Source organism: Zingiber officinale, chromosome 6B (genome assembly GCF_018446385.1).
Source record: "Zingiber officinale cultivar Zhangliang chromosome 6B, Zo_v1.1, whole genome shotgun sequence".
In the NCBI taxonomy this organism is placed as follows: domain Eukaryota; kingdom Viridiplantae; phylum Streptophyta; class Magnoliopsida; order Zingiberales; family Zingiberaceae; genus Zingiber; species Zingiber officinale.
This window is the reverse complement of record NC_055996.1, coordinates 61,758,616-61,785,115: the sequence shown is the minus strand read 5'-3', so window position 1 is coordinate 61,785,115 and position 26,500 is coordinate 61,758,616. Positions and strand designations below refer to the sequence as shown.

At 34.7% G+C, this 26,500-nt stretch overlaps 1 protein-coding gene across 1 annotated transcript; it reads right to left on the bottom strand.

Moving 5' to 3' along the window:
• Positions 1-23,796: 23,796 nt before the first annotated feature.
• Positions 23,797-26,048, bottom strand: LOC121992537 (transcription termination factor MTERF8, chloroplastic-like). The gene is made up of 2 exons (XM_042546995.1): positions 24,820-26,048; positions 23,797-23,932 (listed from the first exon to the last, which is right to left on the bottom strand). Exon 1 carries the CDS (start codon positions 26,006-26,008, stop codon positions 24,821-24,823), a length of 1,188 nt encoding a protein of 395 aa, XP_042402929.1. The 5' UTR covers positions 26,009-26,048; the 3' UTR covers positions 23,797-23,932; position 24,820.
• Between the last annotated feature and the right edge of the window lie 452 nt (positions 26,049-26,500).

Sequence of the window (26,500 nt, the reverse complement as noted above, 5' to 3'; positions counted from 1 at the left end):
TTGTATTTTTCTTTATTTTTCAAATTTGTGATTCGATTGTTCTTTTTGGTTAAACCTAGAGTTATATAAGGAAATTAAATATTAGCTTGCCTTAAAAGGCTTTGTCTAGGCGGTGGTGGATGCTCCCATACTCAAGAAGGCCATGTGCCTCGCCATGCAGTCCTGGAAGCCAATTTTGGAAATTAATATTTAATTGAATTTATAACGTAGATGGATTTGGATCAATAGTGTTAAGTTCCGCTTGCGATCCGAATCTAAACCATTAAGAACAGATAAGTTTAATTTGGAATCAATGATGTTAAGTTCTGTCTGCGATTCCTAATTTAACTTCTAAAGAACACAATAGGTTGTTTAGGAAAGGTTCGACACTTGTACAAAAATTTTGTACAGTGGAACCGGTACGATCTTCCTAGGACCAACCAACAATTGGTATCAGAGCTAGGGTTTGCCTCTATGTGTTTTGGTTTTCAAATTAATTATGCACATGTCATACAAAATTTAGGCAGGATAATAGTAGGATGTGCTAACTTTGTGGTTGCAGGCTCCAACTATTATGACATTTAGATATTGTGTGTGATTGGACTCTTGGACATGTCAAGGGCATTATTTTGTGTGCATGATTGTATGTATCAAATACAGCAGGAGCTGTATTATTTTTATAATTTTATTTTCGATCTAGATTACATGTATATTCCTTCGTGGAATATAAGATCGATATATGTAAAATTCTATTTTTGTCGCGGATCAGATACTTGTGAGGCGTGGTACTTTTGGAGCACCAGAAGTACAGCAGAATAAGAAGCAAGATGAATGCGATGACTAGACCCAATGGCGGTGACTAAAGATGGCAGCAACTAGGGTTGGAGCACACAGAGGACAGTGATGGAAAAATGTCATAATAGTTGGAAAATAAATTTCCATATTTATCTCTTTTATTTACTGTGATGTGTGTGTATGCATGTGATGTATGCTAGGATAGTTTAAAATTCCTCACTTTAAATAACTAAATGGGAGAGGGATTTATTTTAATAAATTTCACGGTCTCCATTACTGGTTTGTAAGTGATGCAAACAAACTTGCGCGTTGGCTCTGAGTGCCTTCCTCCATATCGGATACGTTTGCTTGTGGATCACTAGATCAAACTTCCATTTTGGATGACTATAGGAAATTAATTAAGAGCGTGTGATCTTCCCCATCGGAAGGGGCACAATCTTATTAATGGACTAAGTCTCAAGTAATGGTATACACTTAGGCACGTCTAATAGTATCCTCCCCATCGGAGTCACTACTATTATTTGTGTGACCAAAGGAAACCAACTATTAATTTTATTTGTCAAAAAATTAGGTTGACAAGAATAAAATTAATGGGTAAAACCTCCTCTTACAAATGTTTGATTTTGTATACGTCCACACTATCGTGGCATACAAAATTCACGGTGTTTTGAGGTGTTGGTTAATTTAAAATAGTATTGTTTGAGGAATCAATATTATTCTAAATTTAGAGTCCTGACCAAAGTTATTTGTGTGATTCTTAGGATGACTTTCAACCCACTGGCCATTATACTAAAAGAGAACAAATTTGCTGGTCCCAATTATATAGATTGGAAAAGGAACCTGGACATTGTTCTTACTGCTGAGAGTTATAAGTTTGTACTGTCAGAGGTATGCCCAGATACACCTAATGGTGACTCTACCCCAGAAGAGATTAAGTATCATAAGAAATGGGTAAAAGCGGATGAGATGACGCGGTGTTACATTTTGGCTTCAATGTCAAATGTATTGCAACATCAGCATCAAGATTTACCAACTGTTTATGATATAATGAGCAATCTCAAAGAACTCTTTGGGCACCAGAGTCGGATTGCTAGGCAAGAGACAATGAGAAAGTTAATGACAACCACCATGTCTGAGGGGACACTCGTAAGGGATCATATCCTCAAAATGATGGCTTATCTGAATGAAATACAAGTCCTTGGAGGAGAAATCGATGGGGAAACCCAGGTCGATATAATTCTCCAAACGCTACCCAGAAGTTTTGAGTAGTTCTGCCTGAACTATAACATGAACTAAAGAGAAATAGGGTTATTATCTGTTCTGGTGCATTGGTTGACAATTTATATACTTTAAATCCAATTTCTCCCACAAAGCAACGAATGGAAATTAATAACACATCTTCTAATTCCAATAAGAGAAAGGAACCTTCGGAGATGAACCAAATATATCTTTGGCATCTAAGACTTGGTCATATTAACTTAAGTAGGATTCAAAGGCTTATAGCCGATGGACTCTTGGGTACATTAGAGTTGGAAAATTTTTCAACCTGTAAATCTTGCTTGGAAGGTAAAATGACCAAGAGACCTTTTAAGGCTAAGGGGTATAGAGCCAAAGATGTGTTAGAACTGGTTCATTCTGATTTGTGTGGTCCTATGTCTATCCAGGCAAGAGGTGGTTTCGAATACTTTATCTCTTTTATAGACGATTATTCGAGATACGGATACATTTATTTGATGCGCCGTAAGTCTGAGTGCTTTGATAAGTTCAAAGAGTACAAGGCTAATGTGGAGAAATATCTTGGTAAAAGTATCAAAATACTACGGTCTGATCGTGGTGGCGAATACCTCTTGGGAGAGTTTAGGAATTACTTATCAGAGGCCGAGATTCAATCCTAGTTGTCTGCACCTGGTACACCCCAACAGAATATTGTGGCAGAACGAAGGAATAAGACTCTTATGGAGATGGTTAGATCGATGATAAGTTATTCATAATTACCAAATTCGTTTTGGGGATACGCTCTGGAAACAGCAGCGCACATTCTGAACTTAGTACCTTCTAAATCAATACCTTCTACTCCCACAGAATTGTGGAATGGGTGAAAGCCCAGTCTAAGACATATTCAGATTTGGGGTAGTCCAGCACATGTGCTGAAAGATGATGCTGATAAGTTAAAATCTCGTACAGAAGTTCACGTGTTTGTGGGTTATCCTAGAGGAATGAAAGGTGGTTTATTTTATAGTCCTAAAGACCAGAAGGTCATTGTTAGCACCAATGCCCAGTTTTTAGAAGAAGACTATATAATGGACCACAAGCTCAAAAGTAAAATTGTTCTAGAAAAAATAAAAGAGGACACGTCTACTTCAGTACCAACAGTACAAGATGAAGTACCACAAGAGACTGCAACACGTGTCACACATGATACACAACCAGAGACTGTGTCTCGTCGTAGGGAGGGTTGTAAGGCAACCTGAGAGATTCATGTTTTTGGGAGAGTCTTCGGACTTGATCCTGGGTAAACATAAACCTGATCCCCGAACATATGACAAAGCACTCCAAGATATAGATGCAGTATCTTGACAAAAGGCAATGAATTCCGAAATAGAATCTATGTATTCTAATAAGGTCTGGGAACTTGTAGAACCACCAGATGGTGTAAAAGTCGTTGGATGCAAATGGATCTACAAAAGGAAAAGAGGGACAGACGGGAAGGTAGAAACCTTCAAAGCAAGGCTTGTTGCGAAAGGGTATACTCAGAAAGAGGGAATCGATTATGAGGAGACTTTTTTCACCTGTAGCTATGCTAAAGTCTATCCGGATACTCTTATCCATTGCTGCTCATATAGATTATGAGATTTGGCAAATAGATGTCAAGACAACATTCCTTAATGAAAGTCTTGAAGAAAACATCCATATGAAGCAACCAGAATGGTTCATTGAAAAAGACAAAGAGCATCTAGTGTGTAAGCTCAATCGGTCCATTTATGGACTGAAGCAAGCTTCAAGATCTTGGAACATCCGGTTTAATGAAGTAATCCAGTCATATGAATTTATTTAGTGTCCGGATAAGTCTTGTGTATACAAGAAGTGTAACGGAAACGTGGTGGTATTTCTTGTACTATGCGTAGATGATATTTTGTTAATTGGCAACAATGTCAAAGTGTTATCGAATATAAGGGTATGGTTGTCCAAACAATTTGATATGAAGGATTTAGGAAAATGTGCACACATCCTTGGGATCAAAGTCATAAGGGATCGCAAGAAAAGGATGTTGTGCCCATCTCAAGCCTTATATATAGATACAATCCTTGCTCGTTTTAGCATGCAGAACTCTAAGAAAGGTTTCTTACCTTTTAGGCATGGAGTAGCTTTATCTAAAGAGATGTCTCCGAGGACATCAAAGGAGATAGAGGACATGAAGGCAGTTCCTTATGCTTCGGCTGTGGGAAGCCTAATGTATGCAATGCTGTGTACAAGACCTGATATCTGTTTTGCCGAGGGCATGGTTAGTAGATATCAGAGTAACCCTGGACAAGGACATTGGATTGTTGTAAAACATATATTAAAGTACCTGAGAAGGACTAGAGATTATATGCTAGTTTACCAAGCAGATGATTTGCTCCCTGTGGGTTACACGGATTAAGATTTCCAATCAGATAGGGACAACAGTAAGTCTACATCAGGGTATGTGTTTACTTTAGGAGGTGGAGCCATTGCATGGAGGAGTGTTAAGCAGAAATACGTTTCAGACTCAACCATGGAAGCTAAGTATGTGGCAGCCTCTGAGGCAGCCAAAGAAGTAGTATGACTCAGGAACTTCGTAATGGACTTAGATGTGATTCCTGGTTTGCCCAAAATCATCACAATTTATTATGATAATAGCGGTGCAGTTGCAAACTCGAAGGAACCACGAGCCCATAAGGCGAGTAAGCATATACAACGCAAGTACCACCTGATACGAGACATCGTCAAGCGAGGAAAAGTTGTCGTCGCTAAGATTGCATCAGCAGATAACCTGGTAGATCCTTTCACTAAGGCCCTTCCGGCGAAAGCTTTTGATCGGCATGTGGAAGGGATGGGAATCAGATGTATGGCAGCAGATATGACAGCTTAGTCTTTTAGTATAAGTGGGAGATTGTTAGAGTGTATACTAAAAGCCTAGCTTTTGTAAACATTTATTTTTGAAATAAAAGAATCACATTGGTCAAATGTCTATATTTATTTGTTAAATATAGTTGTTCAATTAATTTATAAAGTAGATAACATGGTGCGTGGTGTCACACACAGAAGATCATGTTATCAGCTCTTTATAAATTATAAACAGTTACTCACGAATAAGATGGAAAGGAACAAAGCATTGGTATAGTCGTAGTGTAATTAGGTATTAGTTTATCGTGACTAATAATTACACTAGTACACTCTAAGTGTATTGAGTAGGGCCATTTTAGGTAAGTTCTTTTTATATTGACTTAATAAAAGAACTAGACCTTAGTTATTATGGAAGTGTGTACTCTTAATCCTAATATAATAACAAGCATATATATTTAGTATCTATTTCTTTAACTTATCAAAGGGTGGGATTTAGCTTGATAAATCAATAGGCCCGATAAGTTGGGAAAAGATATTACTTATAGTGTGTGTTGTTGATTATAGAAGGAAATTGTGTCCTAGTAATCTAGGTTGAGAATGTCCCCAAGAGGAGCTCATAAGGATTGCCATGTTAAACCCTGCAGGTGGACTTAGTCCAATATGACAATAAAGTTGAGTGGTACTATTCTTAGAGCTAGATATTAATTAAGTGAGTTGTCAGTAACTTACTTAATTAGTGGACATTCGTTATCTTAAACACAGGGAGACTAACACACTCATGATAAGAAGGAGCCCATAAATGTAATTTGGGATTGGTGCGGTATTACAACAATAACTCTCTCGTGGAATGAGTTATTGTTGATGAACTTGAGTTGTGTGTTCAGGGCGAACACGGGATACTCAAGCTCATCGGAAGGCCAAAACCAATTTCTCCTCTAGGTCCCTGTCGTAGCCTCATTAGTGCCTTATAAACCACTCATTAAAAGCCCTTCTTGGTGTCCAAGAAAGGAAGTCGGTCCATTTCTTGGTGACCAAGCAATGGCCGGCCACCATCTCCTTAAGAGGGTCGGCCCTCTTGTTTAGTGACCAAGCACGTAGGGGTCGGCCAAAATAAATTCAAATAGGAAGGGTGTTTTGAATTTTTAAAATCTTCTCTTTGTAGAAAACTATAAGTTTTAAAAGAGAGATTTTAATTTTAAAAATTTCCTTATTTGAATTAGGCCACATGGTTTAATAGAGAGTTTTAAAAGTTTTAAAACTTTCCTTTTTTAACCATCCTCATAGTTTTAGAAAAAAGGAAGAGAAGTTTTAAAAATTAAAATTTTCTATTCATGCTAAAAAAGGAAATTTTTGAAGAGAAGTTTTAAATTTTAAAACATGATTTTAATTTTTAAAACTTTCCTTTTTAACATTCACTTTAGGAAAGAAAGCTTGTAAAATTTTATAAGAGGATTTCTTCTTGTAAAATTTTATAAAAAAAATATTTTCTTCCTCTTTAAGGGGGCTGACCACCCTTGCTTGGTGCCCAAGCAAGGGGGTCGGCCAAATAAAAATAAAAAAAAAATCATCATCCAATGATTTGGTGATTGATTCAATCAAGAGGAAAGAAAAGGAAAAATAAAAAGGAAAAAGGAAAAAAAAAAAAGAGGAAGATTTTAATTTTTGTAAAAATTCTTCCTTTATTTGCCTTGGGCAAGTAATATAAAAGAAGGGGTGAGGAGGCCTCATGAGAGACAACTCTTATTCTCTTGCTTGGTGGTTCTCTTGGTGTGGCCGACCCTCTCTCTTCTCCCTTCCCTTTGCTCTCTTTTGTGGTGGTGGTGGCTGAAAATTAGAAGAAGGAGAAGAAGGCTTTGGGTGGTGTTCATCTTGGAGGATCGTCGCCCACACGACGTCCAAGGCGAGGCGAGGAATACGGCAGAAGATCTCGAGATCATTAGCTTGCAAAGAAAAGGTATAATTAGCAATTGTTTTCCGCATCATGCTAGTTATTTTCTTTGTATGAATTCCAAACACAAGAGGCATTAGATCTAGTTTTTCGAATTAGTAATTCGTGTTTGTGTTTTTCTTTGTTTTTCGAATTTGTGATTCGATTGTTCTTTTTGGTTAAACCTAGAGTTATATAAGAAAATTAAATATTAGCTTTCCTTAAAAGGCTTTGTCTAGACGGTGGTGGATGCTCCCATACCCAAGAAGGCCATGTGCCTCGCCATGCAGTCCTGGAAGCCAATTTTGGAAATTAATATTTAATTGAATTTATAACGTAGGTGGATTTGGATTAATAGTGTTAAGTTCCGCTTGCGATCCGAATCTAAACCATTAAGAATAGATAAGTTAAATTTGGAATCAATGATGTTAAGTTCCGTCTGCGATCCCTAATTTAACTTCTAAAGAACACAATAGTTTGTTTAGGAAAGGTTCGACACTTGTACAAAATTTTTGTACAGTGGAACCGGTACGATCTTCCTAGGACCAACCAACAACTAGAAGAAAAAAGAACTTTATAAAGAAGAAACTACAAAAGGTGGTCAAGTCTACATCCAATGATGCAAAGACAAAGACTACTTGCTTCGGATGCAACAAGAAGGGACATTTCAAATACGAGTGTCCAAACTGACAGAAAGACAAATCCAAGAAGACAAAGAAGAAGAAGGCACTATAAGCCACCTGGGATGAATCTTCCTTAGAAGAGACAGAGGTAGAAGATCAAAAGCAAGCTAGCTACCTCGCGCTGATAGTAGTCGAACCCGAGTTAGAAAGAGATTTAGATCAAGAAGATGAATCTGAGTACAAATCAAGTCACAGATCCGTACTCATTTTCAAAGGTTCCTACGAGGAATCTAAATAGATATAAGATAGTAGTTGTTCCAATTATATGACTGGGTATCACATCAGATTCACCGAACTAAAATACAAGAGCTTAGAAACAGTTGACTTTAGAGACAAGTAAACTGAAGGTAATTGAAATATGTAACATTGAAGTCAAATCTGATTTCATTATTTGTAAAGTATTACTTGTTGAAAAATTTAAATTCAATTTACTTAGCCTCAGTCAATTATGTGATTCTGACTATAAGGTTACATTACAAAAAATCAGTCATTTACAAACAAACATTTGGGACAATTTTTTTTCCCCAAATTTGTGACAAGTTTTGCGACAAAATATAAAATGTTGCTACTTAGCAACTAATTTAGCAATGAAAAAATTTTATCGCAAATCAACAACAAAGAATATTTTATCGCTAAATTTGTGACAATATTGAGATGACATTCTAATTTTCTCCTACAATATTGAGAGTTAATTGCTAAATCTTGTTGGTGCAGGGAGCACCAAATGATCGAACCTGAGTTTTGATAATGACAAAAGATTTAAAAGTTAAGATGTCTTGTTATCTAACAAGTGTGATTGAGCATGTAGGAAAGTCCTAAGTGTTTTTAAGTAAAAGTTCTAGTGGATTCTAAGCAGGTGGAAAATCCTAAGGGGAGGTAACCCTAGGTTATGGAAAGTTCTAGTTGCAGTTAGGCAATAAAGCCTTGGTCCTGGAGATTGGGCAAAGCCTTGGCCAGTCAAGGACGTTTGGCGAAATCCTAGTGTCAAGGACACTAGGTGAAAATCTTGGGGGTTGCGGACACTAGGTGGAAGATTGGACAGATTAGGATCAGATGTTCAACATGAAGTCCTAATGTCTCGGACGTTGAACAAAGTTCAAACAGTCTGGATGACCAATTTGGCAAAAGGTAATTTCTCCTGAGAGGAGTAGGTGAGGATGCGTTCCCCATTGAGAGAACAGTAGGCGTCTGTTCGATCTAGGATTTCTAGAAAATCTGAAAGTTAGAATCGGTCAGTCCGAATACTATCAGGAAGTTCTACTATTCATATTTTATTGTGCTAACTTTATCTTGTAGGGTATGTTTTTTTATTTTGGACTAACATGGATTGCAGGGAGTGAAAAGCACAAATTAAGCTTGGATGAATAGTGCTCTAAGGCACCTCCGAGGAGGTTGGAGGCGCCTCGAGCACCTTGGCTGAAGCCTTGTGTGGAGAGGCGGGGAGGCGCCTTTCGTGTGCCTGAAGGCACCTTGGAGCTGGGATGGAAGACACCTTCCATGACTTGAAGGCATCTTCAAATGGATAAACAGTGCAGGTTGCGGAGTTTATCTATATCCATAAGTTAGGGATAAGTTGCAAAGCTGTAGGAGCCTTCAATGGGGTTAAAGGCACCTTCAACAGCCCATAAAAGGTGTGCTCAACCAGAGGCTTAGACAAACTTCATTTTTGCAACCTTTATCCTATGCACTGCTCCAAAGACAATCCTGCGACTCAGCGATGTGACTCTAACGACCGAAAGCACGACCTTCCAGATCCTCAAAAGTCGCCAGTATACTTTCAAATTGTAGTACTTGAATTATAAATCTATTGTACCCATCTTTGTAAAGATTTTCTGAACTGATATTGGATTGTCCAACGAAAGTGATCGACGATCGCGGGCCTTGGAGTAGGAGTTGTTAAAGGCTCTAAACCAAGTAAAACCAACACTTGTTAGCTATTATTTTACTTTCGTTATTTTGTTTTCTATTTCTACTGAGTTTATTCTATGTGTTTCAGAAAAGAGTAAAAAAGTCATGAGTGTTATTCACCCCACCCCTCCCCTTCAGCACGTCTCGATCCTACAATTGGTATTAGAGAAAGGCCGCTTTGAATTAGGTAAACCACCAATCGAGTAGGGGTTCCTTTTTGAAAAAAAAAATTGTATATCGTTTTTGTTTAAAAAAATATTCTTACACTTTTCGTTTTTTCCCTCCAATTTTTTTTTTGAAAATTTATTTTCACCATTAGTCAAAGTTGATGAAATATCACATTTTACAAAATTTGTCATAATAATTTTTATTATTATTTTATTATTTTTTAAAATTAGTGAAACACCCTTATTTTATTTTTCTCCAACATTACTAATCCAAGACTAAGTCTTGGGACATTTGTCATTTTTTTATTATGTGTAAGATTTTTCTAAATGGCCCACCAAGAGGGCTACAACACCGCTCGTCCACATCTATTTTCTGGTGAAGACTTCGAGTACAGGAAAAACCAGATGGAGTACCATCTCAAGACCCAAGTGGAAATGTTGATCATAATCCAAATCGGATTCACATTTCCCACAGAAGACGGAGTACTTATCCCCTATGACAAGTGGGACGCACAAACAAAGAGGAAGATCGAGGAGGATGTAAAAGCGACATGTACCCTCCAATACGGTCTAACCAAAGAAGAGTTGAACCGGAATGACCCCTTCAACGACGCCAAGGAGTTATGGGAGAAATTGATCAAACCACACAAGGACACCTCTAATACAAAAGTAAGTAAACGTGACTTAATATTAAATAAGTTATATAACATTAAAATGTAGGAAGGTGAGTCGGTGAGTCAGTTACATGCTCGCATCCAAGATCTTCTTAATGACCTCCACGCGATAGGACAAAAAGTGAAGAATCGCGACGTCATCAGGTACTCGTTAAACGCCTTTCCTAGGAATACACTGTGGGCATCAATGGCAGATACTTACAAACTTAGTTTAAGCATGGGTCTCCAAATCTAACCTGAGTAATCAAGTTGAACTCAATCAATATTAGATCCCCAAGGATCAAATTCATTACCTTGATAGACCTTATCGAAGCTATGCTCCAGAGGAAGCCAATAAAAAGACCATTTTTGTTATCAAGTAGACTTGTTTGATGATTGATTTACTGCTTTCCTTATACATATTTAGATTAGGATAGATAAGGACTTAGACTTTATCTCCACTTGACTAGTTAGACCTAGGAGTTTCAAAAAGAAAATTAAATATTCAATTTTCTTAAAAGGCTTTATCTAGAAGTGGTTGATATTCCAATATCCAAGAACACCTAGGGCCTCGCCACAGTCTAGAAGTCAATTATTGAAATTGATGTTTAATTGACTAACTGTTAAACCTTAGTCTAACTCAAATGTAAATCAATCCTTAGATTTTAATCTAAATTAAAGATAAAATTAATCATCTCACAAAATAGATAAGATTCTCTAATTGTCAATATAGAAAAAGGTTGAGATCGATTTAGGTTTAAATAAGTTAATTAAAAGCTTAAACCTAACTTAATCAAAGTAAATAAAATACAAATTAATCAAACTCAATTTAAATTTAAATATTATCAAAATATTAATTATTGTTTGAAATGTTAATTAATAATAATTAATTTTTTAAATTTCTAAATCTTATTTTGTTTTTGAATTGTTAATTAATAATAATTAAGTTTCAAAGCTCAAAATCATAATTAATCTTCAAATTTTAATTAATTTCAAAATATGATTCATACTTAAATATCTTTCAAATTTTATTTTTAAGACTTAAATTTAAGCTTAATTTTAACTATTTTCAAAAAGTTAGACTTAAATTTTTTAATTTTCAAACGTAAAAATTTAAACATAAATATTTTTAAAATCCAAACTTAAATATTTTCAAAATTCAGAAATAATGTTTTCAAACTCAACTTCAAAATTAAATTAATATTGATTTTATCTGACACAAACTCATAATCTTGATATGTTTGACAATATAGAAAGGGTGAGATGAAAAATCAGGAAAATAAATTATTATTTTAAATATGTTCTGAATTTTTTATGCTTGGACTCTAGGATTCCTAGACTTAAATAAGTTTCCTAAATTTTTTTTTTGGCATTAATCAAGGGGAAGAAAAAGAGAGTTAAGTTAAATATTTTTATTTTCAAATGTAAAAGTATTTTTCAAAAGGAAGTTAAGTTTTTCTTTGATTTAACTATTTTTGAAAGTTTAACTATTTTTGAAAAATAACTTTAAATATTTTTTTTTGAAAAGGCAAGTTTAAATAGTTGTTTTTTTTTTGCAAAAATAAGTTCTAAAAAAGTTTTTTTTACTAAATTTTTATGAAATCTTTTCAAAAGTTGAAATAAGTTTTTGAATCTTTTACTTAACTAAGTTTTACAAAAAACTAAATACTTAACTACGTTTGTTTGAAATTTTTAAAAGCTAAGCACATGACAAAATGTTTTTCAAATTTAAGAATTTGGCTAAGTTTTTAAGGAAAAAGTAAAAGCTTTTAAGTATACTTTCAAAAATACTAAATCTTTAAAAAGATATATCTTCTAAAAATGAAGTATTTTCAAAAGTCAAGTTCTTCTTCATGACTTTTTCATAAATGCTAAGTAATTTCAAAACACAGTCTAGTTGAAATTGTTTTTAACTCTCCCTTGTCAAAAGCTTCTCAAAGCAAAATTCTACTATCTCAAAAGTAGAGTTTGTTTCAAAGTATTTAAAAACTAAAATATTTTATTTTGAAATTAAGTGTTTTTATCATTCCTAAATTATTTTTGATATATGTCAAGGGGAGAGAGAATATTCAAAAGTTAAGGGGGAGAGAAAGTTAAGGGATTAAGGGGAACTAACAAGTTAATTCTTTTCTTTAAATGAATGAATCTCTTAACTTTTCTATATAGTGCACTTTTGCTATATGTTGCTATATGTTTAACATAACTTTTGAATCAAATTGCCATAATTAAAAAGGAGGAGATTATTGGTGCAGGGAACATCAGATGATCGAACCTGAGTTTTGATAATGGTAAAAGGTTCAAAACTTAAGATGTCTTATTATCTAACAAGTGTGACTGAGCTTGCAGGAAAGTCCTAAGCATTCTTAGGCAAAAGTCTTAGTAGATTCTAGGCAAGTGGAAAACCGTAGGGGAAGGTAAACCTAGGTCCTAGGGGGAGGTAATCCTAGGTTATGGAAAGTCCTAGCTGCGGTTAGGTAACGAAGTCATGGTCCGGGGGATTGAGAAAAGCCTTAGAGGATCAAGAACGTTGGGCGAAATCCTAGTATCAAGGACACTAAGTGAAAATCTTAGAGGTCGCGGGCACTAGGTGGAAGACTAGATGGGTCGGGATCGAACGTTTAGCATGAAGTCCTAACATCTCGGACACTGAGCAAAAGTTCAGACGGTTTGGATAATCGATCTAGCAAAAGGTAATTTCTCTTATGAGGAGTAGGTGAGGACGTGTACCCCGTTGAAGGAACAGTAGACGCCGATTCAACGTAGGATTTTTGAGAAATCCAAAAGTTAAAATTGGACAGCCCGGAGACTATCAAGAAGTTCTATTATTCACATTTTATTATGCTAACTTTGTCTTGCAGGGTATGTTTTATATTTTGGACTAACATAGCTTGCAGGTAGTGAAAAGTACAAAATAAACTCAGATGAACAATGCTCAAGAGGTTAGAGGCACCTCCGGGGAGGTTAGAGGCACCTCCGGGGAGGTTAGAGGCACCACGAGCACCTTGGTTGAAGGCTCACATAAAGAGGCAGGGAGGCGCCTTCCGTGTGCCTGAAGGCACCTTGGAGCTGGGATGGAAGGTCCCTTCCATGACTTGAGGGTGCCTTCAAATGGATAAACAACGCAGGCTGCAAAGCTTATCGATGTCGAGAAGTTGGGGATAAGTTGCAAAGCTGGAGGCACCTTCAGGGGTTGAAGGCGCCTTCAACAACCCATAAAAGGTGTGCTCGACTAGAGGCTTAGACACACTTTATTTTCGCAACATTTCTCCTGCGCGCTGCTCCAAAGACAATCATACAACTTAGTGACGCGATTCCGATAATCGAAAGCACGACCTTCTAGATCCTCAAAAGTCGTCGATATACATTCAAATTATAGTACTTAAATTATAAATCTATTGTACCCATATTTGTAAAGATTTTCCGAACTGATAGTGGATTGCCCAATGAAAGCGATCGACGATCGAGGGCCTTAGAGTAGGAGTCGTCAAAGGCTCCGACCAAGTAAAACCAACATGTGTTAGCGATTGTTTTACTTACGCTGTGTTTCAGAAAAGAGTAAAAAAGTCACGAGTGCTATTCATCCTCCTCTAGTACTTCTCAATCCTACTAATCTAACTCTCTGATAGTTGATTGATGTAGATTTTAATTTACTAACATGTTTATATATGCATTTTAATTTACTTTATCATTTACCTATCCTTTATATGAGTTGCTTTCTCATTAAATTGGGTTTTTGTGCATAGTTGCTTTGATCAGAATCCCCCGATCTCTTCGTTTTGAATCAGAAGACGCAACAACCCGGCACACTGCTTTGATCCACGTGTTGTGGAGTGCTACGCGGGTCGTATCACCCGATTAGCTGATTCGGTCATGACGTGATAGCCTGGGCACGATGCTGATGCCGATGAAGCAGCTCGATCAACACCTCCTTGATTCAGTTAGATTTACCTTTTTCTTTTCCTTGTCTACTTGTTTGTGGAATCAATAGGTGGAAACACTTAAAATCTGCTGAGTGACGTTACCATTCTCTATTTTTTTTTTCACTTCTTCCGTTTAGCTTTGCAATATAAGATTTATTTTTTCCGCCTTAAAATTTAGGACTTGAGTGAGCTAATTTCTGTTGTTTATGTGATTAATTTGACTATTTTGTGCATTTATTTTGTTAAATTTTATGTTTGTTTGTGCTAATTTAGGAATATGGTTGTTATTTCTATGTAATCATTTCCAGACCGTTGTTTATAGTGTTGGTGCTTGTGCTGAATTTGACAGTTCTGTGTGTCTCCCTTTTGGTGTTGGTGTTTCTCTTGAACTCATTGTATGTTTCATTATAGTTATCCTTCATTAAACGTTTATAGATAACATTGCCTATTATAACTTTTTCAATAAATTTATCTCTCTATCTTTTTAATGGCAGATGAAGCCAGAGTTATGGAGTTTAATCTCAATTTCATGTGGAGAAGCCCCAATGGGACAATAAAGAACATTTTAAATAGTTTGCTTATAGTCCTTGTCTTTGCTAACTAATATTGTTATATTTTGATTATTTCCTTTTTCCCAATACATATATTTAGTTGAAGCATAGTTGTTTCTATTTTTTGGTCAATTTAATACATGCTAGATTACATGTTGGCACTTGGGCAGAGCTTGAATGGTCGAGCAATACGCTTAAATATTGCAAAGGAGAGGCCACGACTTGTTTTTTTATTTTAAAAGATTTTGTCAGAAAGATTGCATAGCTGTAATATTATTTGTCAGAAAGATTTTGGCGACAAGATAATATCTTTACTTCTATGAATTTGTTTTTGGTGGTGGTTGTTTACTTTGTAGTAATATACTCTTTAAGCCTTCAAATTGTAAGACAAAAAGTGACTAAATAGGGTTTCGGTTAATATGGTTTGTTACAAGTTTGTATATATAAGAAGTGATCATTTAAATTGGGATGATATATTTATGTTTGTAGAAAATTGTTTATTGCATATATGTTTGTTGACAACAATTTATTGATAATAGTTTATTGTTCTCTATTATGTGTTGAGAAATGACAATGGTTAAAATGATACGTTGAGAAATGATAACGTTTAAAATGGACAAACGACAATGGTTAAAAATTGTTGTCTCATACTTAAAAAATCCGTTTGAATTTGATGTGTGTAATGGTAAAAAACTGTTGTTAAAGATTCAAAAATACCATTGTAGATTGACGCATTGTAAAAGATATTGATTCTCAAAGAGAACGGTCTAAAATCGTTATCTTTTTTACTTTAAACACAACAATTATAAACGATTATCGTTTAGAACAAAAATCGTTGTCTCTTTACTACATACACAACGGTTTAGCTTGAAACACAACGGTAAAAAATCATTATATTTCAGGTGAAAAGACAACGATTTTTAACCGTTGTCTTTAAGCGATCCTATCTTTCTCAACGCGTCGATTTACAGCAGTTGTTTAGAGTCTTTCACAACAGTTTTCCACCATTATCTATTAGCAGATTTGTTGTAGCGAAGGATAAATCTTCACTATTATTGCGTTGAAACATTTTATGAAATGATAGATTCACAACTTTAAGAGTTTAACAATCACTTTAACGAGGTGAACACAAAGTTATTATTATGTATGACTTGTCTTTATTTATCAAATTTATTCTCTACTTATGATGAAAGAAAATTATTTCAATTTGCTCAATTTTATTCATCTGATTTCTCCTTGATGGAGTTAATGTATCTTGAGTAACAATTTAATAATTTTATTTTTGACATACAAAGTATCGATCAATTTTTTGAGATTGTAGGGATTAACGAGCTTGCTAAAAGGATGGTTTAATTAAAAAAACATCGATGGTATCATTTGGCACATTTATGTTTAAAGTTAGCATTGTTATTATCCATTGCAACTGCAATGGTAGAAAGAGTGTTTTCAGTAATGAAAATAATTAAACCTCATTTTATATGATAAATGATTGTTTAGTTATCATATATTAAGCGAGATTAGGGATGTAAATGAACTAAACGGTTCGTGAGTTATTCAGATCAGCTCGGTTTGATAAAAAACTCGTTCGAGTTCGTTCGTTTATCTTATCGAGTCGAACTAGAACTCGATTTCGAGCTCGATAGTTTTATCGAGCCGAGCTCAAGCTTAAGGATATTCGAATCGTGAGCTCGCGAATATGTTCGTTTGTAGGCTCACGAGCCTTGAAACGAACCTTAAATCGAGCCAAAAAATGAGCTCTAAAATGAGCTAAAAAATGAGTTCTAAAATGAATCTTAAAACGAGCCAAAATAATGAGCTCTAAAATGAGCCCGAAAATGAACCCGAACTCGTTTAACGAATTAGGCTCATTAACTATGATAAACAAGCTAATAACGAGTCGAGCTCGAACTGTTCGCGAGTTTGATAATTCCAAAATGATCCGAGCTCGAGCCTTGTAATAAAAGTTTGATTCGACCTCGAGCTCGAATATAACTTAAATGAGCCGAGCTCGAGCTTAATATTGTTCGATTCGATTCGGCTCGTTTACATCTGTAAGCGAGATGTATTTGATATAGTCGATAATGAAATTATTATTTAACATTGCATTATTATAAAAATATATAAAGTTAATATATGATTTTTATAATACATGTTGTTGTATTAAACTTTTAATTCATTAAATTTGTCTCCTGAAGTAAGGATATTTTTAAAATAAATTATATAATATGGTGTCCTTTTATTCTTTATTAAAAAAAGCCTTCTTCGACTATTTACGTAATTTGAGATACTCTTTCAATTTTTTTTCAAAAAAAACTAGGGACCATTATATCTCACCACTCAAATTATATATATGTTTTTAAAAAGACCTATAGGCTTGAGATAATTGAAATGTCCATAATAGTTTAAAGTACATTATTAACACCCCAATTACTGACAGTATTAAATTACTTAACGAAACAATAGTGTGATATTTTTTATCTAAAATAAAATAAAATTATGCGAGACTAGCCCTTCCATATCCATTGTTGGAACTAATAATTGCCCCACTATCTACCAGTCTAGTTTGGATCAAACATGTTATTCCAAATTTGTTAACATGCTTTGTACCAAACGGTTGTACTAGAGAATTTGATAAATTGTGCATTGTTAGATTATATATATTATTTGTTTATAATTTTTAAAGTAATTTGATCTTTCTCACTTTTTATATTTATCGTTTAGGATTTTTAAACTTAACTATATAAGATTTTATACTCTGTATTTCTAAGTATCAATTTTGGATTCAATATTAAGACTAGATTTTTTTCTCTTTTTTTTTAAAATTTTTACATAGTATCAAAGTGTAATATAATCAAGTCTTTCATAACAAAATAATGAGTCAGCTCAGATTTCAAAGAAGTAATTTCATCAGAATTATCATCAGTAATAATCGTATCATCAACATATAATGATAAATGAATACGACCTGCACTCGAACATCTGACAAATAATGTTGAATCATGATTACTAGGATGAAAATCAAGCAAAATAATCACTATAGAAAACTTTTCAAACCAAATACGAGATGCTTGTTTGAGACCATAAAGTGCTTTACGAAGCCTACAAACTTTCACCAAGTTGGTGTGAAAAACCAAGAGGCGGTGTCATATAAACTTCTTCATGAAGATTATCATTTAGAAATATATTATTGACATCCACCTAAGATATTCTCCAACGATAAATAGAAGCAATAATAATCAGAGTATGAACAGTCATCATTTTTGTAACAAGAGCAAATGTTTCCTCGTAATCTATGTCATACTCATGAGAATAACTTTTAGCAATAAGACGAGCTTTGTATCGTTCGATAGATCTATCATATTTAGTTTTGATCTTATATATCCAACGAGAACCAATAGTATATTTTTCTGATGGCAACAAAACTAAATCCCATGTATGAGTTTGATGGAAAGTAGGTTGTTTCTTAGCCATAGCATTATGCCAAAGTAGGTTACAAACAACTTCTCTATAGGATACAAGCTCAGAAAGACAATCAATAGATGCAATAAATGAAGCAAAAGAACGAGAATAACAAAAGTAAAATCTGGTAGTTTAGTAGACTTACGAACACAAGTGGATTGACGACGGTGGAGAGAAGGATCATCCGCAACCTCAGGAGATGATTGGTTAGTGACAGAAGGAGGAGCATGTGAAGAAGATATCTCAGGAACCAAAGTCCAGATTCAGTTGAGCTACCAGTAGGAGCTTTGGGTGAAGCTTCCTCAATGTCGGTATTGAAAGGATCAATGTAAAGTAAATCTAACTTTGTCATATTATGTGAACTAGCTGGAATAAAAAAGAATGGAATATGCTCAAGAAACACAACATAACGATAGACATATAAATTTTGACTAACGGGATCAAAGCAATGATATCTTTTTTGACTAACACTATAACCCAAAAAGACATAAAGAATAGATCGAAAGGCTAATTTATTTGCACAACATGTGGACGAAGGACATAGCAAGTACAACCAAAAGCACGCAAAGAGGAATAGAGAGGAGCATGCCTATACAATTTTTCAATAGGTGACAAGCCTGATTTGTGTGAGGTTGAAATTCTATTAATCACGTGAGCAACGGTAAGGATTGCTTTCCCACAAAAGGTACTAGGAATACTGACAGATAGACTATTTCAACAAGATGCCTATATTTTCGTTCAACCGCACCATTCTGTTCAGGAGTAAATGTGAAAAATGATTCGAAGTGTATTTACCCCTCAAATCACAACGAAACACTTTATGACACTAGAATGTTGAGTTTACACAAGAGCTCTGAAGTTGTTGAAAATGGTAAGATAATCGGACCTGTGTTTCATAAGATAGACCTAAGTGTAATGAGTGCAATCATCGATAAAAGAAACGTAATACCTTGACCCCCCTCCCCCCTTTTGTAGGTAGAGGAGAGAGCCCCCACACATCAGAATGGAGAAGAAAAAAAAAGAAATACTTTTAAAAAATGATACAGTAGAAAATTTGGTCAGTTTACAACCACTACAATAAAAAATATCTGAACTTTTTAAAGGTCTAATATTCTTGTAAAAACTAAAAACTACAGACGATATGCTGAAACATGACATAAATAAGAGTGCCACAAATAAAAATCAGAAGATGAATAACTCAGATGAAAAGATGATAAATCCATACTCGAAGCTACAACTTCTAGCACTTTGAGTTGATTTAAAACATAGAGTCCTCCTTATCTACAAAATATCCCAATCAGCCTCTGAGATTGCGGATCTTGAACATAATAATTGGATGAAGAAAAAGAAACTAGGTATCCAGACTCACATAATTGATTAATAGAAATAAGATTTAAAGTAAGACTCAAAATATAATTAAAATCAGTAAGAGATAGGCAAGATGTAACAATTGAATCAACATCTACTAATGACATAGGAGTACCATTAGTAGTCACAATAGATATAGATGAATGAGGAGAAAAAGAAACAAAAGATGATAAATTAGATGACATATGATGGAAGGCACCAAAATTCAAAATTCATAAGGAAGAAGATATTCCTGAAATACTAGACGATGACAAACGTATATGAGAGGAAGCTGACATGGCAGTGGGTTGTGAAGAAAGGAACTATTAAAACTGCTCCAATATATACGGATTAAATTTTTATGAAGCATTTGCATGATCAGCATGATGACAGAATGAATAATACTCAAAATAACCAAACTGTAAGGATATACATCTGTATGATATGCAAAAATTGGTGTTGGAACGACCCGTGGTCACATAAAGAATCCGAGGTAGAAAAGGATGTCAAATCGGTAACACAGGGTCTCGATGTTGAAATTAGTAGAAAAGAACGCTAGTGCTGAAATCGACAACACAGGGCATCGACACTAAAATCGAAGGAAAAGAGCATTAATGACTTAATCGAAAGCACAGGACGTTGGTGCCGAAATCGGTAGAAAAGAGCGTCGGTGTCGAAATCAAATAAAAAGAGCGTTGGCTCTAAAATTGGCAAGATAGAGCGTCGATGCAGAAATCGACAGAAAGGAGCGTCGGCGTTGAAATCAGCAAAAAAGATGTCAGCACCGAAATCGATAGTTGCAGTAGGAGATGGAAGCAGCAACAGGAAGTAGTAACAAGAGATAGCATAAAAAATTAGGTCAGCGATAAATTGATTAACCACATGAACAACATACTCTGATGCAGATTGGGCTGGTGATCCTACGAATCATAAATCTACCACTACTTCTGCATTTTTCTTGGTGATTCCCTCATTTCTTGGAAGAGCAAGAAGTAAGATGTTATTCTAGATCTTTCACAGAAGCTAAGTATTGTGGCATGACCTCAACTACTTGTGAGATAGTTTGGTTGCGTTGGTTGTTTGCGGATATGACTATCTCTCTTCATCAACCTACTCCATTATATTGTGATAATTAGAGTGTTATTCAAATTATACACAATTTAGATTTTTATGAGCGAACAAAATATATTGAAATTGATTGTCATATTACTTGTCACCATCTTTAAATTGATATCATCACATTACTTTTTCTTCTTTCAAAGCTACAGATTGCTAATATGTTTACCAAGACACATTCCGCTTCATACTTTTGATTCTTATCTGACAAACTCTCAATACTTCTAGCTGTACCATCGTAAGTTTGAGAGGGGGGGTGTTAGATTATATATATTTATTTGTTTATAGTTTTTAGGACAATTTGATCTTTTCTCCTTTTTATATTTAGAGTTTAAGATTTCTTAACTTAATTATATAAGACTTTATACTCTTTATTTCCAAGTATTAATTTTAGATTTAATAATATAGTTATTTTTTTTTCTTTTTCTTAATTTTTACAGTTCTTCGACTCACTTTATACTCTTTTTCTTAATTTTTACAGTTTTTACAGATCTTTTTCTTAATTAGCTGTACTCTTGATCTTTTCTTTTTCTTAAGATTTCTTAACTTAATTATATAAGACTTTATACTCTCAAAGTACTAGGAGGTAAGAGCTCGAAGAGCTTGGAGTTGAGAGCTTGAGGAGTCGGGTTTTCTTCAAGTTGAGTTAAGATGTACGAGGCTCAATCATGGTATTCAAGTCAACAGAATATTAAAATTGGCCCCTATGAGTAGAGCCATTAATTATGAGTAGAGTCATTAATTTGGATTGAGTCCATCGAATTGACTCATCCCATCAAATAATTTAAACAGATTGAGATAAAATTTTATCAATCCAAATTTATAGCGGGCTAACTCGCCTAGGCCCATGACCCACATAGGCCGGCCCACAATGGGCTTGGATTAATCCACGAGTTAAGAAACATATGTAAACTATGTGTATATCAAGTTAATATCTTTCTTTGTTATAATTTTAAAATATTTTTTTTTATTAAATATGTGTACTCATTTGTGTATATTTACATTTAAAATATCTATTTCTAGACATATTTGATTAATGAATCTTTCTGAAATAAAATGGTGAAGATATTATTTTTTTTAATTTTTTTTTAAAATTTGATGGATCCGCGGGTTGGCCCGCTTAACCCACAACCCGCATTGAATTAAGTGGGAATTATTTTATATATATCATCTATTTTTCAACCTTCCTATAATTGATAAGTGGGAATTATTTTAAAGTTTTTATAAATCAAATTTAAATTATTATCTTTTATTTCATCAAAATTATCTTTTTCACGTAAAGAATAAGAAGATACTACACATTATTTATGATGGTCAGAAATTTCAACTTACCAAGTATACCCTCTATTTTTCTCTATCAGGAATGAGAGTAATTTAAATCTTTAATTCTATTTTGTTCGAAATATAAATTTATTAATTAAATTTCTTTAAAAAAACGTGGAAAAAAAATTCGTAAGGCTTCTTTTCTCTCTTGATGAATTTACCAAAGAAAGATGCAGTTATTATATAAAATAGTCTTTTTCCTCCTTGTGAAAAAACATCACAAGAAAAATTCAAGTTTTGATTTGTAATCATGACTATGATTTCACCGACCGCAAGATAACTACAACTGATCATGAAATTACAGCCATAAAACATTGATAGAATTAAATCATGAAATTGCAATCTCCATCGTAGTCGCATCTCTAAACTGTGGAAATCATAGCCAAACCAAACCGCTGAATCACGACCAAGCCAAAAAATCATAGCCAGGCTACAACTAAAAATAACTTGCCCCTTGACATTTTCTTCAATGTCAAAATGTTGTCAATTGATGAAACTAATAATTTATAGTTGGTAAAGGGAAAAACATTACCTTAAGACATATCTAATTGTTAAAGTTCTAAATGAATTTTTTTTATTATTTCAATATGTCATGTCAATATTATAAAATTTCATTGAAACATCTTCAACGGTTAAAATTCTAAGTGAATTTTTTTATAATATAATTTATAGCATGTAGTTGTATGACTCCATGTATATACATCAATTTCACTATAAAAAAATAATTTTAAATTTTCACTACTGCTATTGAACTATAAATCTCAAACTTCATATTTATAATAATTCAAATTTTTTTATCAACTTTTTTAATTTTAAAAACCTCTCATAAACTTTACATTGGAGATGTGGTCATCTCCTTACATTCACATTTATTGCTCCAAATCTAATAATTAATTGTCTATGAAACTTCTAGCACGAGTTCCAACTCTTCCATCCTGGACCTGCTTTCTCCTAATTGGCCTCATTTTGCAATTTAACGTTTGAAAACATTATCATTTTCTTTTCAATATATGGGAACTTAATCGTTTCCTAGATATATAAACAATTAAGAAAAAAATCGATATCTAATTTATGCCAACAAATTATTATATAAAATAACATAATAATATAATATATTTTAAAAATAATTATAAATGAGTTAAAATTAATAAACTATTTAAAAAAGCATAACAATATCCACATCAGCTTTCCAAAAAAAAACTTTACATCAATTAACTTATCTATTCTCTAAATTTATATTTTATAAATAATACTTCTTTAAATTTAAAAAATAAAATTTATTTTTTAAATATTAAAATATTATTTAATTTGAAAGATATAAAAAATAAAGAGAATAAATTAGATAATAAAAGATAGATATTACATAGGTAAAGAAAAAAAAATAAAAAATAAAAATAGTATAAATTATAGGAAAGTTAATATATTGTGTAGTGAAAAATACATATCCAAATTTAATAAAATAATTTTTTGCCTTAAATTTTAAATTTTGGATAGGAATATGAGGTGAATGCTCTAAGATAAAACATCATTAAAATTTCTAAAAGTAATTTAACTCAAGTTTATCCATATTGCTTATTCACATACTTGGAGTCCTAGACCACTTCTTAATGTTATCATTATTGATTGAATTTGGATCAATGTCCAATACTGTCGGTCCTTAATTTTAACATATCAAATTCGAATCCTATTTTTTCAAAAAAGAATAAAAACACTCGAGCTAACGAATTATCCTACATTTTTTTATGCTAGTTGGAAATTGACTTGCTTCACTTCTGAGTACAAGCAAAACTGAGAATGAAGATCAACAAGTTGAGCCACCTCCACACATTGAATGCACTACCAATGTGGCTTACACTTTTCTACTATCTTTAATGTTTCAAAGTACAAAGTTTTACTAACAAATGACCTGGCAATATGATCTATAACTAACAGAGATCATGAAAAGAGTGTAACAGAGAACTAGAAGTTCACCTTGCTTGTGATCTGTACAGAAGCAGGTAGATTTGCCTTGTGTCACTCTTGGAAAATTATGCAACCCAAATCACAACTTTGTTGATAGTTACTCAAACAACGAAAGGAGTTCTAGAAGGAAAGGACAAAAGCAGCTCTTAACTATTATCCATAGGTTGCATCTATTTACCATTTTAATTCTTTACATAACTTCTCAGAGATTCGTCTGCTCATTTCCAATTATTTGGAGGCATATCTTGCATTATTCGTTCTTATTGTAGGGACCAAGCCTTCTGGTTCCGGACCAACAAAAAGCTCGTCTAACCTCACTTGTTCTTTCTTAAACTAGTCCATTCCTATTTGGTTCTCAGCCATCCAAAAGTTTGCATAGTTCCCCATGGTTCAAAGTGGCCTTTCATGTCACAGACTCACAAGTAGTGTAGTGTTTTGGGAGATTGCAGCTATTCAGTGTCAAACATGTAATACCATTTCAATCGACAAAATCCAAGAAGTGATAATCATTGCATGAGTGGCAGCAGTTTCTCTCCCTTTTATAAAAATATGTTAGGAGACTTGATTGGCCAACCATGCAATATTCCATGGGACTTATAGATGAGTAACTACTACTCAAACAAGGAGATGTTACTGAATGTTCATGAAGGAAGAATGTCTCTTGTAGTAGAGTTTGCATGAATACAAGAATAACAATTGTCTAACATAGCAAGCAACAAACCTGTGAGCTTTTAGCTCAATTGACACACAAAATCAAGATCATGATCCAGTGAATTGTTCTCATCTTCGTTCTTATTGACATGTAAAATCAAGCTATGATTCTGTGAATCTTCACATATTCATGCTTGTTGGCATAAATATTAGCTTTAGAGTTTGACAAAGGAGAAGCCATACAGTGAAAATGGTAACATGAGCGATAACTTGTAGGGGAAAAATGATTTACCTCATTGAAGTCCAGAATCAGAAGTATTTGTGTGTTTCAAGCTTGCGTAGAGTTCACTCAGATCTGGATATCTATCCTTATAGAAGATAATGTACTTCTCTACAAATTTGGTCTCAGAAGCCATCATATATGACGTCACTTTGTAATCACTTTCACAGTGCCCCCTAGACTTCAAGGTTGCCAAGATCCGATGTCTTGGAATTAACCTTCTCTCCAAGCTCATTATCAATAGTATCGGACGTATAGCAATGAAAGAAGAAGCATAGCCAACCTCATTTATCAAAAACTCCATTTTTCTCTGCAATGCCGTCAAAGACCCTTGTGTGAAGGTAGGACACTTTTGGAATGCCGCAACAAAATTGTCCTCTGACCACCCAAAGCTCCGGAACAATTCCATTTGCATCTTGAACTTCTCTGGACTGACCATCAAGAGTGCACGCAGAGTAATATGGAACATCCCCGATGTCTGTGGCACTCCCAAGTCCTCCGCGCGACTGATCAAGGTCTTCAAGAAATCAGCATTCTGTGCCGCGATCTGTGGGCAGTACCGCAACACAGAGGTATGCTTTGGGCCGTCCAAGCCGCATTCCCGGAGCAACTCAAGGTTGGGCTGGATCTTCTTCTCGATACTGTACGAAAGAATCGCACGGTTTCTCTTGAACAACTTCACCAGCGCATCCTTGGACCCGAGAAGGCCTTGCCAAAATTCGATCTTAGGCACAGTGCGTTCATGTTTGATTCTGACGGTACGGGGATTCGACCGGACGAGGTGGACGATGTCGGATGGGGAGAGACCCAGATCTTCGAAAGCTCGGAACTTTGGCGCAAGTGTCTTCTCTACGTCCAAAAGAAGACATTTGGGTGAATAACGTAGGAGCTTTTTCACTGATGCGTCATCGAAGCCGTAACTTTTGAGGAAAGCAAGGACGGAGTCGGGCTGCTGCCGGGATTGGATGCCCTTGAGAAGCTTCGAGGCCTCGGTGGCCTTCTCCTGGTCGAAGCCACATGAGTCGACGAGGTATTGGACCATGAACATGTGCTTCCCAGTAGCGGATGCGGCGCCGGCGGCGGTGGCGGAGTCCGAGTAAGGTAAGACGGCAAAGAGGAGGGCAGCATAGTGGGGGTGAGGAGAACGACTGAAATACACGGTTTTGCAGAAGAAGGAGAAGTAATGTAGCCTCTTCATCATCTCGCCTTCGGAGATTTCGATTTGCTCCCCCAAAACCCTAGCATGTTTATATTGCTCCGGGATTTTTTTTTTCTTCCAATTTTGTCATTTGTCCTCATAATTTGTTAATTTACATTTTACCGGCTAGTTAAATTCGTTGGAAAGAAAGTTAGTGAAAGTAACATTTCACCTCTAAAATTTCACATATATTTTCAAAATACTTATACACTTTTGAGATCAATGAAATGTCCGTTGTAGTTTGCAAGTACATTATTTGTATACCTTCGAGTCACGGTGGTAAAAAGATGAATACGTTTGCCCTCAGTGCTCTTATCAATCCGTTCCAGAGCCAATACGGAAGAGGTAAATCACGGGCGGCTACTAGCCTTTGGAATAATGGCTAGCACATAAGGGAGACATTTAACTCGATTTTATCGAGATTCGAACCTCAGACCTCATGATGGTAACACCTCATATGCTAGCCACTAGACCGTCCCGAGGAGACTTACACCT

Bases quoted from the DNA above. Each gene is read 5' to 3' on its own strand.
- LOC121992537 (XM_042546995.1), bottom strand. From the start codon at position 26,008: ATGATGAAGAGGCTACATTACTTCTCCTTCTTCTGCAAAACCGTGTAT.